The sequence below is a fragment of the Parambassis ranga genome, chromosome 2, assembly GCF_900634625.1.
Source record: "Parambassis ranga chromosome 2, fParRan2.1, whole genome shotgun sequence".
Taxonomy (NCBI): Eukaryota; Metazoa; Chordata; class Actinopteri; family Ambassidae; genus Parambassis; species Parambassis ranga.
The window spans coordinates 20,848,660-20,860,890 of NC_041023.1; the positions used below are offsets into that span (position 1 = coordinate 20,848,660).

Sequence of the window (12,231 nt, forward strand, 5' to 3'; positions counted from 1 at the left end):
TAGCGCGATAGTTGACTATCTCGCGCATGCCTGGAACTTTTGTTGATTATAGGCTAGCTTAGTTCACCGAGCCTCCTTGACAAAGTTCGTCTTTTAACTTTGGACTAACTGCCTGCTTCTTCATTGCTGCTGTGCGGACACTTTAAGTGACTTTTATATTTTACGATGTTACAGTTTCTGGTGAGTTAAACGTCAGCTGTCATCCATGACATCGACATTTGCCAGGATGCTGATACATGTCAGTAAAGCTAGCCTAATGTATTAGCATTTTAGTAACTGGCTGACAGTTAAGGGCTGATGAAAGTCTTCTGATTTAATTAACTGAGCCTAAAAGATTAAATTAACTTTATAATGCAAATAAATGTTAGCAGATGTTGCCTTGCAATTACATCTTTTTTGTTTTTTCAGGCTGGATTTACATTGGGGAACGTTGTGGGAATGTACCTCGCTCAAAACTATGAAGTACGTTTTCTTTTATATATGTATATATTTTAAGCATTTTATTCAAGTCATTTACCTGTCAGTGACCCATAATTGCTAAAGATTTGATTTGTTATCTTTTCATTTCTAGGTTCCCAATATAGCAAAGAAAATTGAAGCCTTTAAGAAAGATGTGGAGGCCAAGAAGAAGCCCCCAGAGTGAGCATAGTTGGACCAAGCAAGAACAGACCCTCTCTGCACAACAACTGTTTATTTACAGGGTCATGATATATTGTGTGTACATTTGAGAAAACAAAGTTTATGTAAAATATGTTGGAAAAATATGAACAGTGCCTGGAACAGTATTTTATTTCTTCCTATAGTTTTATAGGCATATTCTCTTGTAGCCTATTTTTCTAAGATAGACAGACAGATTACACCAAAATAAGTGGGATCACTTTAAGTCCAGTTAGTGGTACTGGCTGCTGGCCATTACTAAAATGCACTGTAGTGTTGTGACAAACACATGTGGCTAATTATTAATACAACATGCAGTTACATTGTATTCCATTCAAGATTTTCCTTTTCAAGTTTTTAACTTGTCAATAACAATTGCCAAATGTTTGATGTGGATTATTCAGCCTACAATAAATTTGCAGACAATGATTTCTGAAATATCTGCCTCAATTGGCTAAAATTTTACTGGCACAAGTCTTGCATCACTGCAATCTAAAATATGTCCACCGGATGGCGCCACAAGATGGCCTTTAGATCTACCATTTTAAATGAAAGGAAAAAATGCTTAGCTTTGGCAGAGTTTGGTTAATTATCTACTTTTTCTTCTTTCGTTTTGTGCCCTTCTTTTTCTTTTTCTTCTTGTTGGAATTTGGCCACCCGAAGCCTCGGAACGACAAACAGTCTGCTGCATTGTGGGAAATGTAGTAGGCGTTCTCCCTGGCTGCTGGGCTCAGGATGTCCACCTCTGTGTTGGTGGATTTGGCATTAGAGGACTTCTTTTTGGGTGTTTTTGGACCCCCCGCCTTCTTGGCAGACTTAGAACTGTGGGACCTGGATTTGGTGGGCTTTGAAGAAAGAAGAGTTTTGATTAATTTAGATTTGTTTATATTGAACCATTTTGAAAATCTAGAATGTGACATACACTTTACCATAGTGGGACTCGTCCAGGTCGCTACCAAGGTCATGAGATTATGTATCCATCTGTGAACAGGGACACAAAATTTCTTTTAGTGGTTAGGTAGTAGGCTACATTACGTTTTTTTTTTAAGCACTTGAAATAGTAACAAATTTAGATACTAGATCTTACCAGTTCCAGTTCTTGGCACTGTTGTGAGTGGCAAACAAGTGGCTTCAGCTGAGATGGCAGTATCCCATTTGTTTGATTCCTGTTGTCATAGAGGCAGCTCAGACTGCCTCCTGTCTGCTGCCCCTCCTCCCACAAACCCATAAACTCTTTTGTGACCGAGACAGACAGGTTTCAAAGTAAAAACAGGAAGTGAGTAAGAACAAATCAAACCTGACAAGCCACCATCTTCACATGATTTTTATTTGTAGAGCAGAGTTAATCTCTTGTTTTCAGTTTTTTTGGTAGCGCCCTTATGATTTATAAAGCCCTTGCATTCACATTGTGAAGTTTTGACATCACTGCTTACATTTAAATACATTCAGTAAAAGTAAAAATGAGTATCATGCAGAAGCTCTTGGATCAGTCCCAGTCATGCATATTTATAAATAAGTAGTCATGACCATTTAGTCACTTTAGTATAATCAATCCAATATGGACCCACGAAGCCTCTCAGTTGTGCGCAGTTTACACAACCCCACAATAAAAATGTTGGTATAGATAATATGTGACATCAAATTTAACAATCAGTGCGCACACACTGGTGGTACTTTAGTACAGCATCAAAACACAAGACTTGTTTCTAATGCTGCATTCTCAAAATATCAAAATAAGACTTTTGAAACAAGCAATAAGTGCCATCTCCTGCATAGAGCCTTTTTCAACACTGAAGGCATAATTAGCTTTGGAAAATCTCACGGTGCAGCAACAGAACAATAGCTCTGTGTAAACTGATACTTGTGGTAAAGTGTCAGGTGGCAGCAGGGTGATGAGGACTTCAAGTACAGCGTCTGCCCCGTTGCACAGCCTTTTTATTCAGTTACTATGTTGCTTTTGTCATTATAAATCACATTGTGGCAGTGACGCAGGAGCACACAGATTATTTACACAGCAGAGCTCCATGCGTTTAGGCCCTTGAGGGTGAGGGGAGAAAAGTGGGAGTTGAGTAGCAGAGCTACTGTGTGGTGATGAGGTGGACGATCATGCGGATGATGCGGGAGCCGCGGGGGCAGCTGCACAGGTCCATGCTCGGGTTCCTGATTTTATCCTCCAGCAGCTGGTCCAGCTCCCAGCGCAGCTCCTTCACCAGCTCTGCCACCTGGGTAACAAACACATATTTACAGATACTAATTCAGTCATTTTATGCTTCATTACACACTCTGGGTGCACTTTAGTTTAACAATCTGTAAGTGTTTGTGTACCATTTTCCTTTTACTATGTGTATTTATAACTATGATTTTATATGTGGCTGTTCGCTCTGTTGTTCCATGCCTCTAAAACCTTTAAAGCATATTAAACAACTTCACAAACAGCTTGTAAAATATTTACAACATCACCTCACACTGAGGTCGCTGCCATGTTTATTTATCAATAAACCAAAGCACATTTTCATTCCAATATCTCCTGTCCTGCTGACCTGATGTGAAGCGGCAGCAAATCGGATCCATCCATCATCCAGAGATATGACAAACTCTCCTTTGTGCAGCTCCACATTGACCTGGCCGCCTCCAAACAGCACCAGTGGGTAGACGGACACCATGCTGCAGTCCCTGATGAACACACGGCTCGTTTTCACCTTCTCGTGGTAAACCAGGTAGGGGCTGGTGTAATGGCGAACCTGCATAACAGAGGACACAGGCTTTGCTTCTTGACTACAGCTTCAAGCTACTTGTGCATCAATTAACCTCCTATGAGGAACTACTGCCAGGTATAAGCATCTTTTCTTTTACTGTGACTACACACTCTGTCAGCTGCCCATGTTGTTGTGTTTTCTCTTCACACTGACAACATCACATGGCTCATTGGTCTGATTGGTTGATGTTAAACGCACCGTGTAGTTGGCAGATGAGGGATGCACATGGACACAGCCATCGTTCTTCGTCATGAAGCGGAGCTCGTTGGCTTTGGGTTGCATCTTCATTGCTCCTTTGCTGGTCATCTTGTAGTTCCCCTGGGGAGCTCGTACCTGGAACATTGGATTAAACACAGGATATAAAACAGGATGCATATTTAAAGTCCAGTGACAAACAGTGAATACACACCTGGACCACGTTAGGATAGAGAGCAGCACACAGCATGGCGGACATTAGACGGATGTTTTCTGAGTTCAGGTTTGCCTGTGAAGAAAAAGTTTTTAGAAGTGATTTTCTTCCAGATTAAAGGTAGCTCATGGATTCAAGAGTGTCTGCGCGTCACCTCAGGACCAGTAGCCTCCAGAACTCCATCTGTGCCTTTAGAGGACATGCGCTCAATGATCCTGGCCCTCAGTCCCTCCTTGATGAAGCCGATATCAGATAGCAGCTCAGCAAACTGTCTCTTCAGACTGGCAATCTCCTGCACAGATCGAGTCATTTTCAGAACTGTACAACACAGTGAGAAGTTTTTGATTTCGTTGACAATTAAATTGCATTGCTCAACTGCTGCAGGCACAACAGCCTGGACTAAAGCTACAAAGATTTTCCACTGAATCATTTCACTGAAGCACAAAATTTTAGACAGTGATGTCTGACCTGTAAACCACGCCAAGACAGAAAGTTCTCCCTGCAGTACTGGAAACTGGCCTGGTTCCCATTCTTTGCAGCACAGCACCATCCCTGCAACAGAGGGATAATCCATCACTTAAAAAAAGCAATTTGTTTGTATTTAACATTGTTAAATACAAACAAAATGTGCACTATTCATACCTTATATGCCTGCAACAAAGCTAAATGGTCACTACTGGCCACAGCAAAGCTTAGCTTCCTCTCATTGGCTTCCTCTCGTTTATCCCATGGAGACACCTGGAACAGACCACATGTAGAGAGTAAGTGTACTGTGCAGTGATGACCATCCTATAATCGGCATTACAGTGCAGAAGCATATGATATCTCTACACTCGTGAACAGTTTCTTACAAATGGTGACTTGAAGGCCAGACTGGCAGCGATGGTGAGTGCCGGATCGAGGCAGCGGAAGATGGCACCGAACAGCATGAGTTTTCCGATGCGGACGTCAACAGGCAGGCAGGCCAGGTGGTAGCCCAGCGGGGTCAGCTTCTCGTCTGCAGTCAGAGCGCCCAGGTCCTGCAGGCGCTGCTTGGCCGCATCCAGGCTCCCCACAGCCGGAGGCTCAATGAGCCGAGAAAAAACAGACTCTAGTGTCTGCTCTGCAAACACATCCAGGATCTTGATTCTGTCAGAGAGAGGGTAAATATAAACATGTGCAAATATGCTTCTATTTCCACTTTTGGCTTAGTGTTAGCATAAATCCCAGCAGGCTTGTCATATATAAACATCTATGATTTACATTTACAGAGACAACAGAGCTGCCTGGCATCGTGCAACAAGCAGATGATATACCGGAGGCAGAGCTGCTCCAGGGGAACTCTCTGAATCTCAGGCAGCTGTTGCTCAGACAGCTGGTGTTTGAAGCAGTGACTGGTGAAGAGGTGGAAGCAGACCCCCGAGGCCACTCGACCCGCTCGTCCCTTCCTCTGCAGTGCATTGGCCCGAGAAACCCACGAATCCTCCAGGCTCTCCATGCTTTTAGAGGCATCGTACCTGAAATAAAATAAAAAACACACATGCAAATGTGGATTTCAACAATAATGAATTTTGCATTGACTTAATATGGTTTTTAGGTAAGTGTTTTAATGAGGATTAAAGTTTACCTTTTCTCCTTCATCCTGCCAGAATCAATGACATAAACCACATCATCAATGGTTACTGAGGTCTCAGCAATGTTGGTGGAGATGATGATCTTTACGACACCCTCTGGAGGCCGGCTGAAGACTACCTGCTGTTCCTCATTGGACAGTGTTGAGTGGAGCGGATACACAACACACCTGATGTGGTGAGTCACAATTAGCAAACACATGCTGCTCAGACCCCAGACTAAACCACACACTTCACTGACATTGGTCGGAGACCAAAACATGAATAAAATTAAACACAAATAACTTGTGCTGCAGGGCACACAGACAAATGATAACACTGTACCTACTCTTTACCAAAACCACTGTTAATATACCCTGATAGCATGACTAGCCTTATGAATAAAGACAAAGTAGCTTAATGCTACTGAGCTGTTCACACCGATGTTTTTGGTCATCTATCATCTCAGATTAAACATCCTCTAAATGATTTGTAAACTTTATTAGGTTAGGTGTCACCTTTGAGCACCTTGATGTTTAACAAAAGGTGGTCACCACCTCTCACACCACAAAACAACAAATTAATCTTTGAACCACTGCCCCAGTACCAACACACAGACCTGGATCTGCCCCTGTTGTTGAACATCCTGTTGGACTGCAGCTGCTCGTACAGCATCTTGATCTCAGCGAGGCCTGGCATGAAAACCAGCACAGCACCTGTACACAGACACCACAGGAAATCATGCTGAAACACCTAAGGCTAAACTGAGTTTGCAACAAATCTAAAATCCCACCTGGTGGGTAGTTGTGCTTTCCGTCTACAATCCACTCTAACAGGTTTTCCACTAGGTCCATGTTGATTTTGTCCAGGTCCATTGCAGCCATGGTTTTAAGTACAGACCTCTCAGTATCTGCACCAGTAAAACAGGATATGATAGTCAAATACGCAGCAATGGTTTGAAATCACTTTCACTTAAGTCATGATGATGAGCTCACCTTTGTATCTGACAGTGAGGTCCTGCAGGCTGAGCTGCTGGTCTGGAATTGAGTCTTTGACAAAGTCCTTCTTACAGAAAGACATGAAGTTCCAGTCATCGCCAACCAAGTCATCCACCAGTTCCCTTGGCCCTCCTCTGTTTCCTCGCCCACTTGTGGAAGACGAACTTTGTTTCCCTGAGCGCATGTATGGGCTGCCATCCTCAATGACATATCTAAATAAAATAGTATGAAGTCACAATTATGCTATTACACATGCTCAGTGACAAATATTAAACATATGTTAAATGTGTTGGATCTAGTCACCGAGCTTTGGCAATGGCATCTTCAAGAAAAAACTGATCAACAGGGAAGGTACGCCCTGAAACGAGATACTTTTATTTAGAGGGACACTAAAATAAGCTGAAGGGTATTTTTTACCATGTTCTGTGTACAAAAGGTGAGGATTACCTGGTATGTGGACAGTAGGACAGTTGTAGAAATATTCAGAGAAGAGGTTGGCGTTAAGCGTGGCACTCATCAGAATAATCTTCAAGTCAGGCCTTTGCACAATTAAGTCTTTGAGCACCAACAACAGGAAGTCACTGAAAGTGATCACACAGAGGTCAGTGATGTGTCTGTCTGAGAGGTCAGCACCAACAAGAGGTTTATATCTCACCTCTCTTCTGTTCGCTCATGAACCTCATCCACAATGACGTGTGTGACACCTTTGAGGTCAGCCTCGCCCTCCAGTCTCCTCAGCAACACACCAGTGGTGCAGTACAGCAGTCTGGTGGCTGATGTCTAAAAGGGATATATAAGCGGTAGAAGTTACAGAATGTACGGTTTATCGCTTACAATTACACCGTTCTCCTCGCCCAAGAATTCCTACCCTGACACTCTCCAGGCGGATCTGGTAGCCCACCGAGTTACCCAGACACTCTGCACGCTCCTGTGCCACTCTTTGAGCCACAGTGATGGCAGAAATGCGGCGAGGCTGGGTGCAGAGGATGTTTGCCACCTGCCCTATAGGACCGCTTAGAGAGGCATCAAGAATGAACTGAGGAATCTGAGTGGTCTTACCACATCTGTAGAGATGAAAAAAGGAAAATGCACATGAAACAGAATCAGGTTTGCATAAACAGCATCAACACTTGCTAAAGGTTTGTGCTACTCTGTGTGTGCGTGTGACCTACCCCGTCATCCCGCTGACCACCAGCACTTGGCACTGCTCCAAAATATCCAGGATGTTCTCTTTTTCTTGCCAAGCTGGGAGGTTCTTCCTCTGATCCAGCATGGACCTGAAGCGCCGGGATGACTGCATTGACAAAACAAGGTCAAAATAATGTGCATTAAAATAGGATGCCAGGGAAGAGACTTTAAAGATAATAATAATACGTAAATGTTTTGTCACTTTCACCTGCTTCTTCTTGAACTCCTGACACAGCTTGCTGTTTTCTTCCAGCAGGTTGCCAGTCTTCTGATTGTGCTTATTCACCATCTTCTTCCTCAGATTGACATAACTCTCATTCTCAACAGGAACAGCGTTGTCCTCCTTGTCTTCATCCCTCTCATCTAACTCCTCCGGCTCTCCCAACTGTTTAACTTGAAACAGAAACACAGTTCTGAGCTCTATGTAATGAAAACACTTAAGAAAAATTTCAGAGTAACTGTAATTATTTCACTTACAGTCTGTGTTTCGTTGGCTGTTGGGTGGCACCGTCCTCCTGCCGTTTCCTGTGTGATTACTACTGCTGGTGCTGCTGCTCCTGCTTTCCTCCGATGCATTACTCCTTACACTCTTACTCTTTGCTATGGAAAGAGAGGGTGAAGGAGCTACCACAACAGGTGGTGGTGTGCTGTATTTGTGATGACTGACAGCTAACAGTTCCTTCATAAAGGTTTCATCCTCACACAAGGTTATCAGAGTGTAAACAACAGGTTCGTTGCACTTTGCTGCAGCCAGCGCCTCTCCAAATAATCTCTCGGTCACACTGAGCCTTCCTGCAGCACCGACACACTCATCATTAGTACTAAAGGCAACTATTGGTGCCTGAAATGGGTAACGGTTTCCTTTCGGGAAACGAACTTCCAGTTCATACTCAGGAGTAGAAAAGCTGCTAAAGCCAGGTTGGCTTGGGCCTGTAAGGTCTGAGGAACCAGCCCCAGACTTCCCTCCTTCGTGTCTAAACTTGCATCTGTCTCCAAACCGGCAGCCTTGACCTTTCAGGTAGAATCTACAGATGTCACGGAGGTTTCCAGCTCGATGACCCCCTGTCTCTCCTCTGTTGTTGGCAGCTTTGTTTAAGAGGAATGGGAGGTCCAGTGATACTGTCCAGACTGCATTAGCGATGCGCTCACTAAAGCGCTCACCATAGATTGCAGCCAGAGCCAAAGCTTCCTCCTGCCTCTGGCTCAGAGACTCATCCATAGGGACCCCTTCAAGGTCATGAGGGGAAACTGCTTTCTGGCCATAGCGCTCACTAAAAACCTGGTGGAGAAGCTGTTCCAAGGTTGCCCCAAATTCCCCTCCACCAGATGCCAGAGCCAGTTTGCTGCGCTCCCTGTCAAAACCATACCTACACATAGGAAGGGTGAAAAAACAGAGGAGCTAATGTAAATAACATACACGCCACATTTAAAATTAATTAAATCCTATCATCACCTGGAGAGTTTTCCTATGGCAAATAAGGAGATAACAGGTTCAGGGGTGGGCCGCTCATCCTCAGACTCTGGGTCATATGCCGGGCTCTCTGCTCTCTCCAAAGGCTCGTCATTAGTGGCCCAAAACTGTCCATCCTCACGGTGATCCAGTTCATCAAATTCCTCCTCCTCCTCTTCCCTTGAATAATCTGATCCAGACTCACTGAAGCAGAGAGGTTGCAATGAGTTTATTTGCTTGCTTTGGCCTTTTTCTATTTCATGAATATTTACTGCATGAGTACTTACTCATAGGGCTCATAAATGTCCAGGGTCTGTAAGTCCCGCAGCAGCTCCTTTAGTTGTTCTTGGTTCTCATTAGTCATGAAGATTTTCTGCAAGGGCATGCTGCTTACTTCTGGCCTGATGCTCTCACCTGACTTTGGGTACATCCTGGCACTTGCAAGGGACCTCGGGAGAGCCTTTCCTCGGCCTCTTTCATCCCTTCTCTTATCTCTGTCATGATCCCTTCCTCCCCTTCCTCGACCCCCATCTTTACCACCGGCACGGCCACCACTGCTGCTGCCAGCACCTCGTCCTTTACCAGGTCTTCAGAAAACACCAAAGAGAGTGTCAATAAAAAAAAAGCAATCAGCAGAAAATTAACTTTGAATTCATTAATTTATGCACTACACCTGCTGGAACGAGCTGGTCCAAAATCAAGGCTGAAATCATCATCATCATCATCATCCCAGCGACCGGCTCCTCCTTTCCGGCTTCCGCCACCACCACCAGCTCCTCCTCCTCCACCTCCTCTGGGTTTGTTAAACCTCCCTCCTCCTCTGTTCGGCTTCCCACCTTTTCTCCTTGCACTCATTTCTCTGCCAAAAACATAAAGCTATTTTAAAAACCAGTCTTCAGCTTCAGAATATCATCTTGAAAAAAGCAACCAATACTCACTTTCTGTCAGTGTCCTTTCATAGCAGCAGCAAACAACCTGTGTAGAAAAATTAGTATGAATAAATCTTGCCAGCCTTTGGGAGCATGATAATCCTGAATACACCACACAGAGAGAGAGAGAGAGCGATACTGTACATCTTCTGCAGTGCACACAGAGTCGCACATAGCTGTGGGGCGGCTCGTTGTGTGGCACTTCAGTTCAAGTGCGAGTGAGATGGTGGCTGACACACAGCGCTGGTAGCTACAATTATGCAACAAACTGAACACTAACAACCCAACCAACCACACCAGTGATGCAGTGGCGGCGGTTTAATTCACCAACTCTGTGGCAGGCGATGTGTATTATTACCAAGAGCGCAACGTATAAGGTATAATGTATAACGTATAGAAATCTTGTAAAAGTGCTGCTGGATCAGTAAGTTTCAGCATGTCCAGTTATGCTTAGCTAGCAAACAAGCTAACAGCTAGCAACCTCAGGTCTCACTACAAGCTAGCTTACTAAGAGTAGCTTCTAAAGGTTTGGAGTGCTTAGGAGTGGAATAAAACACGGAGACACATCATATGCGACAACACATAAAACGACTCGACACACTAAACTTTTAAAATAAGTACTAACAAACCTGAACCAGCTTCTGTAACCACCGGCAGCCTGCATCTCTGCCATTGGCTAAAAACCCGAGTTTAACGTTTCTTTTCCGGGTTACCATTAAACAAATAAACAAAAAAAACTTTTTAAAAAATTATATACAGCATAAAATCTACTACTCTATGGTAGTAAAAAGTTTTAATGTAAAGATAAATAAATATCGAACTTTACATTTTACATTTTACATTAAAGGTTTCGGTGGGATCAGTAACCATGGTAACGAGGGGGCTACCAGGACAACACGGAACCACGGAAGTAACAGCTTGTATAGCAAAAACTACGTAAATTTTTCGGAGGGGAAGAGAATAAATGTAGCACAGGTGTCATTGTTCACAACTTTTTAATCAGTTGTTGAACTTTTTTCCCTACATCACACAAGTTGATCGTCGCGCTGCATTTTTTTCCTTCAGCTCTGACAACCATCTGCCTGCTCGGGGAAGCTGTCACGGATGTCTGGTGGGGTGTGATTGAGATTTCTAACACACACACACAATCTCTGTTTTTACTATCTGCTTTCTGATATTTAAGGTCTTTACTTTCAGCTAAGAAAAAAGAGGATGTTTCTACTACTAATGGTAAATATATTAAGATTATATGAACTCATTTTCAGTGTACGATTGATATGTTACAGAGTGGATAGTGATAAGAGCAATAATATATCTACTTCTTTACAGGAGAAGGACCCATTTCCTACATTCTCCCAAATGGGGACAGATATGGTGAGAGCCAGGTTAATATTACTGAATGTGTTTCACACACTACAGTACAAGTACATCCTTTCTCCACAGAGGGGGACTGCTGCCAATCTGCATCTGGATCACTAATGAGGAGCGGTACTGGGAAACACACCTCTGCAGGCGGTGTCATATACACTGGAGACTGGCACGAGGACAAAGTATGTTAGTGGGTATGAGTGTGCCTCCTTAACATCAGTGTCAGTCATGCAACACTTTCTCTGTCCCAGATGCACGGCAGAGGGACCCTGCAGCATCCCTGTGGAGCAACATATGAAGGGGAGTTCAGAGACAACATGTACCACGGCACAGGAACGTACACTTTCCCAGACGGCTCTGTATATAGAGGTCACTTTCACAAGAACAGGTAATAAACTATTTTTGGCACTAAGCATCAGTTCTTTAGTGTTTTGCGGGATTTATTCTGAAATGGAATATGTAAACATTGCAGGCTGGAAGGAGACGGAGCGTTCATTAACACACAGGGTTTGGTTTGGACAGGGGAGTTCCAGAGCAAAGCAGCGCTTGGCCTCAAGATGCAGCCCAGATGCACAGGAAAGTTTAACGAATTTCCCCTCGGGGATAAATAAAGTAATTCTGATATAGACAGAGTAATTATTACACAAATGTAAGTTAAATTAAAAAAGGTGAATGTGTAAGTACTGCACAACTGCAACTGGTGTTGTTTCTGCCACATCACACATCCATGTACATTTACGGGTAAATCAGTGAGTCATGCCTCTCTTGCCTAGAGCTGCAGCTCCTGTTTTACTGGTGTCTTTGTGCAAGCCTCATTTCACTTAGAAAATATCAAATATCACACAGGGCTTTTTTCCTGGCACTTTTCCACACTGCTATTTATTTAC

General features: G+C 43.6%; 4 protein-coding genes across 4 annotated transcripts; 2 read left to right on the plus strand and 2 right to left on the minus strand.

Moving 5' to 3' along the window:
- On the plus strand, window positions 1-1,086 carry stmp1 (short transmembrane mitochondrial protein 1). The gene is made up of 3 exons (XM_028394966.1): window positions 1-180; window positions 409-462; window positions 572-1,086. Exons 1-3 carry the CDS (start codon window positions 166-168, stop codon window positions 641-643), a joined length of 141 nt encoding a protein of 46 aa, XP_028250767.1. The 5' UTR covers window positions 1-165; the 3' UTR covers window positions 644-1,086.
- A 51-nt stretch (window positions 1,087-1,137) lies between these two features.
- Window positions 1,138-1,824, minus strand: smkr1 (small lysine rich protein 1). The gene is made up of 3 exons (XM_028394952.1): window positions 1,745-1,824; window positions 1,587-1,638; window positions 1,138-1,502 (listed from the first exon to the last, which is right to left on the minus strand). Exons 2-3 carry the CDS (start codon window positions 1,620-1,622, stop codon window positions 1,251-1,253), a joined length of 288 nt encoding a protein of 95 aa, XP_028250753.1. The 5' UTR covers window positions 1,623-1,638; window positions 1,745-1,824; the 3' UTR covers window positions 1,138-1,250.
- Window positions 1,825-1,978: 154 nt separating this feature from the next.
- dhx57 (DEAH (Asp-Glu-Ala-Asp/His) box polypeptide 57) lies at window positions 1,979-10,653 on the minus strand. Its single transcript, XM_028394939.1, has 25 exons — window positions 10,606-10,653; window positions 9,986-10,022; window positions 9,721-9,906; window positions 9,335-9,634; window positions 9,051-9,251; window positions 8,075-8,964; window positions 7,806-7,990; window positions 7,582-7,703; window positions 7,278-7,473; window positions 7,065-7,189; window positions 6,857-6,990; window positions 6,713-6,767; window positions 6,407-6,621; window positions 6,205-6,321; window positions 6,031-6,127; window positions 5,429-5,602; window positions 5,118-5,318; window positions 4,674-4,950; window positions 4,465-4,560; window positions 4,291-4,374; window positions 3,977-4,114; window positions 3,823-3,897; window positions 3,612-3,746; window positions 3,198-3,398; window positions 1,979-2,879 (listed from the first exon to the last, which is right to left on the minus strand). Exons 3-25 carry the CDS (start codon window positions 9,900-9,902, stop codon window positions 2,736-2,738), a joined length of 4,344 nt encoding a protein of 1,447 aa, XP_028250740.1. The 5' UTR covers window positions 9,903-9,906; window positions 9,986-10,022; window positions 10,606-10,653; the 3' UTR covers window positions 1,979-2,735.
- Window positions 10,240-11,955, plus strand: morn2 (MORN repeat containing 2). Its single transcript, XM_028400508.1, has 7 exons — window positions 10,240-10,353; window positions 10,824-11,087; window positions 11,174-11,206; window positions 11,306-11,350; window positions 11,420-11,526; window positions 11,596-11,732; window positions 11,817-11,955. Exons 2-7 carry the CDS (start codon window positions 11,081-11,083, stop codon window positions 11,953-11,955), a joined length of 468 nt encoding a protein of 155 aa, XP_028256309.1. The 5' UTR covers window positions 10,240-10,353; window positions 10,824-11,080.
- The last annotated feature ends 276 nt before the right edge of the window (window positions 11,956-12,231 follow it).

Excerpts from the sequence above, each read along its gene's own strand:
- stmp1 (XM_028394966.1), top strand. Across the intron at positions 463-571 it reads ACCTCGCTCAAAACTATGAA|GTTCCCAATATAGCAAAGAA; the intron begins GTACGTTTTCTT and ends TTTCATTTCTAG.
- smkr1 (XM_028394952.1), bottom strand. The coding sequence starts at position 1,622 with ATGACCTTGGTAGCGACCTGGACGAGTCCCACTATG. Across the intron at positions 1,503-1,586 it reads CCTGGACGAGTCCCACTATG|CCCACCAAATCCAGGTCCCA; the intron begins GTAAAGTGTATG and ends CTTTCTTCAAAG.
- dhx57 (XM_028394939.1), bottom strand. The coding sequence starts at position 9,902 with ATGAGTGCAAGGAGAAAAGGTGGGAAGCCGAACAGAGGAGGAGGGAGG. Across the intron at positions 4,375-4,464 it reads CTTTGTTGCAGGCATATAAG|GGATGGTGCTGTGCTGCAAA; the intron begins GTATGAATAGTG and ends CCTCTGTTGCAG. Across the intron at positions 3,747-3,822 it reads TCTATCCTAACGTGGTCCAG|GTACGAGCTCCCCAGGGGAA; the intron begins GTGTGTATTCAC and ends CCAATGTTCCAG.
- morn2 (XM_028400508.1), top strand. Across the intron at positions 11,351-11,419 it reads CCCAAATGGGGACAGATATG|AGGGGGACTGCTGCCAATCT; the intron begins GTGAGAGCCAGG and ends CTTTCTCCACAG. Across the intron at positions 11,733-11,816 it reads GGTCACTTTCACAAGAACAG|GCTGGAAGGAGACGGAGCGT; the intron begins GTAATAAACTAT and ends TAAACATTGCAG.